The 2,465-nt window shown below is 42.1% G+C and overlaps 1 protein-coding gene across 1 annotated transcript; it reads right to left on the bottom strand.

Moving 5' to 3' along the window:
- Window positions 1–1,123, bottom strand: LOC104599744 (Bifunctional inhibitor/lipid-transfer protein/seed storage 2S albumin superfamily protein). The gene has a single exon (XM_010262417.3). The coding sequence runs from the start codon at window positions 1,021–1,023 to the stop codon at window positions 238–240; it is 786 nt and encodes a 261-aa protein (XP_010260719.1). The 5' UTR covers window positions 1,024–1,123; the 3' UTR covers window positions 1–237.
- Window positions 1,124–2,465: the final 1,342 nt, after the last annotated feature.

Genomic DNA, 2,465 nt, shown 5'->3' with positions numbered 1-2,465 from the left:
TCGATTTTAATCGATTTGATATACTACTGGTACAACAACAACACAACAATAAAAAGAAAAAAGAAGATGAGTTCTCTCAAGGACAAGGAGGTCTATTGTTTTTTCCCTTCCTCTATCTAGCTCTCACGCATTATTGTGTCCATCAAACAAGTCTAGCATTTGCTTTGATGGGTGTAAATTAAACAAGTAAACCGAGTCTTAATGTAGCCAGAAAAGATCAAGTGTAGCAAATCGACCTTAGGCAGGACACTGGAACCCTGGAGGTGGAGTCTTCCCGCAGTCAACAAGGACCTCAAGAGCAATGGGTAGGATGATGTTGATGTTTAGGAGCTTGACTTTGATGGTTGTGCAGAGACACAGAGCCGCGTCTAAGTCAAGTAGTCCCTGGAGCACTGGACAGCATGTATCCTTAGCACTACTGCCAATGCCAATATGTATCAGACCACCCAGAACGTCCACGCAGGCGCCCAGCTTTAGAGTGTCAATTGGGCAAGTTTGTTGTGCCGGTGGTGGATATGGCACCACCTTTGGTGGTGGGGGAGGGCAAGGGGTTTCTGTTGGAGGTGGGTAGACAACCGGAGGAGGATGAGGCTTGGGCACAAAGGGTGGTGGTGGATAAACAACAGGGGGCTTGGGAACAACTGGAGGTGGGGTTACAACTGGTGGCTTAGGCACATAGGGTGGTGGAGGCACCACCTTGGGAGGCGGCGGTGGGCAAGGTGTTTCCACCGGAGGTGGTGGTGGCTTGGGAGTAACAGTTGGTGGAGGGGGAGGTGGATAGACAACTGGAGGAGGTTTAGGCAGAGGTGGTGGCTTTACAACAGGAGGCTTGGGAACGTAGGGAGGTTTGATCATTGGTGGGGGCTTATGGCCGGGATGTTTAGGAGGTAATTTGGGTGGCAGCTTGGGAGGTTTAGTAGGAGGAGTTGGATATGGACAGTAAGGACAAGCAAGAGATGGGAGTATTGCCCCTAAATTCAAAACCAAGATCATCAACAGCTTAGCCATTAGAAACTTCGCCATGATCACCTGAAACTCAAAACAAGAGGAAAGGGGGAAAGAGAAACAGAGCTTCTGATTTTGATCCCCTCTTTACAATTCTTACTACTGAGTGAAACCCATATCACATAATGGGTCCTTTTATAATAGAGAGAGAGAGAGAGAGAGCCACAGCTCAAAATTTGTCACTATTCATTGACTCGAGAAACACTACAAAGCACACTATGGAGGCCCTAACATCCAGTGGGTCCCAATTGGATGATATTTTCTTACCATGAAGCGTGGACAAGAGAAGAAAAATACCTTACCTTCAACAGACGTGATTTCTCTCTAGTGGATGCCCAGCCCGTGATTGAGACTCAGTCCCTAAGCACATGCAGTGGTCTCGCTTTATCAAATTTTCTCAATCAATAAATAAAGATAACTAAACGACGAACCTCGAGTCAAGATTTTTCACTTGGCCTAATTGTATTGAATTTTGGGTTGTCGGCCATGTAAAAATAATAAATTTCTAGTACATAAAAAAGGCATTTTATGTAATAATCGTATCATGAAATTCACCTTGAGCTGCAAATGTTGCACTGCATGCAGTTTAAGTTGCACGTCACAATATGTGCAATTAATGTTTTGTCTCTGTCATGGAGGGACAGACATGTCTATCGTTGTTTAATAACACCTGAAGTGGCTGAACTGAATGACTTACGGTTTTGTTTATTTAGTAAATAAAATAATTAAGTGCATATTAATCAACCTAATTTCAATTTCAGTCGTGGTTTAAGCAAAATTTTTATCTTGGAAGTACTATATATGTAAGTTGTGGAACTCAAAAGACTTGGGCTTTGTTAATTAGTTTGCACTGCAATTTCATTTCATTTGCACTAGTACAAATGCGAAAGAGTGCAAGTGAAAAAAAATGTAAATTCTAGTTTACTTTAGATTTTATTTTACTTTATTTGCACTCCATATTTTTTGCACCAGTGCAAATGAAATTGCACCCCAAAAAACCAGGTATTAGCTAGAGAATTAATCTCCTCCCATACAATAATCCTTTAATTTTCTAAGTGTGTGTTTGTGGGTGTTAAATGGCAAGTAGTGAACTCAATCACATGGAATTTGGTTGGAGGAGGATTGTAATTCCATTAATTAACCTTTCCAAGCTGGAGAATGCAGCCTTGGTCTACTTAGAACTCATGCTAGACTTACAGTGGAAATCAATGGCTACCGTAAGTCATCAGTTGTTCTCTTGATGTATGTGCTTCACTGAACCATCCATTTCTATTACCATGTTAAGCATGAATCTGTAACAGCCAAACTTGGTATACTTGACACAACTTGCAAACAAGTCAATTTCAAGTTCCCGCTCCCCCAAGCCAAGAATAGGCGGTGATCCAACTAGGATTGATGGCTCCTCTTTCACTTGGTCAATCTATCCCATATATCTCCCTTTTTTTAATTCATAGTTTGGA

This window comes from Nelumbo nucifera, chromosome 7 (assembly GCF_055504915.1).
Source record: "Nelumbo nucifera cultivar China Antique chromosome 7, China Antique-T2T, whole genome shotgun sequence".
NCBI lineage: Eukaryota > Viridiplantae > Streptophyta > Magnoliopsida > Proteales > Nelumbonaceae > Nelumbo > Nelumbo nucifera.
This window is presented reverse-complemented; position numbering and strand designations above follow the sequence as displayed.

Coding starts and splice junctions, on each gene's coding strand:
- LOC104599744 (XM_010262417.3), bottom strand. CDS start 1,023: ATGGCGAAGTTTCTAATGGCTAAGCTGTTGATGATCTTGGTTTTGAAT.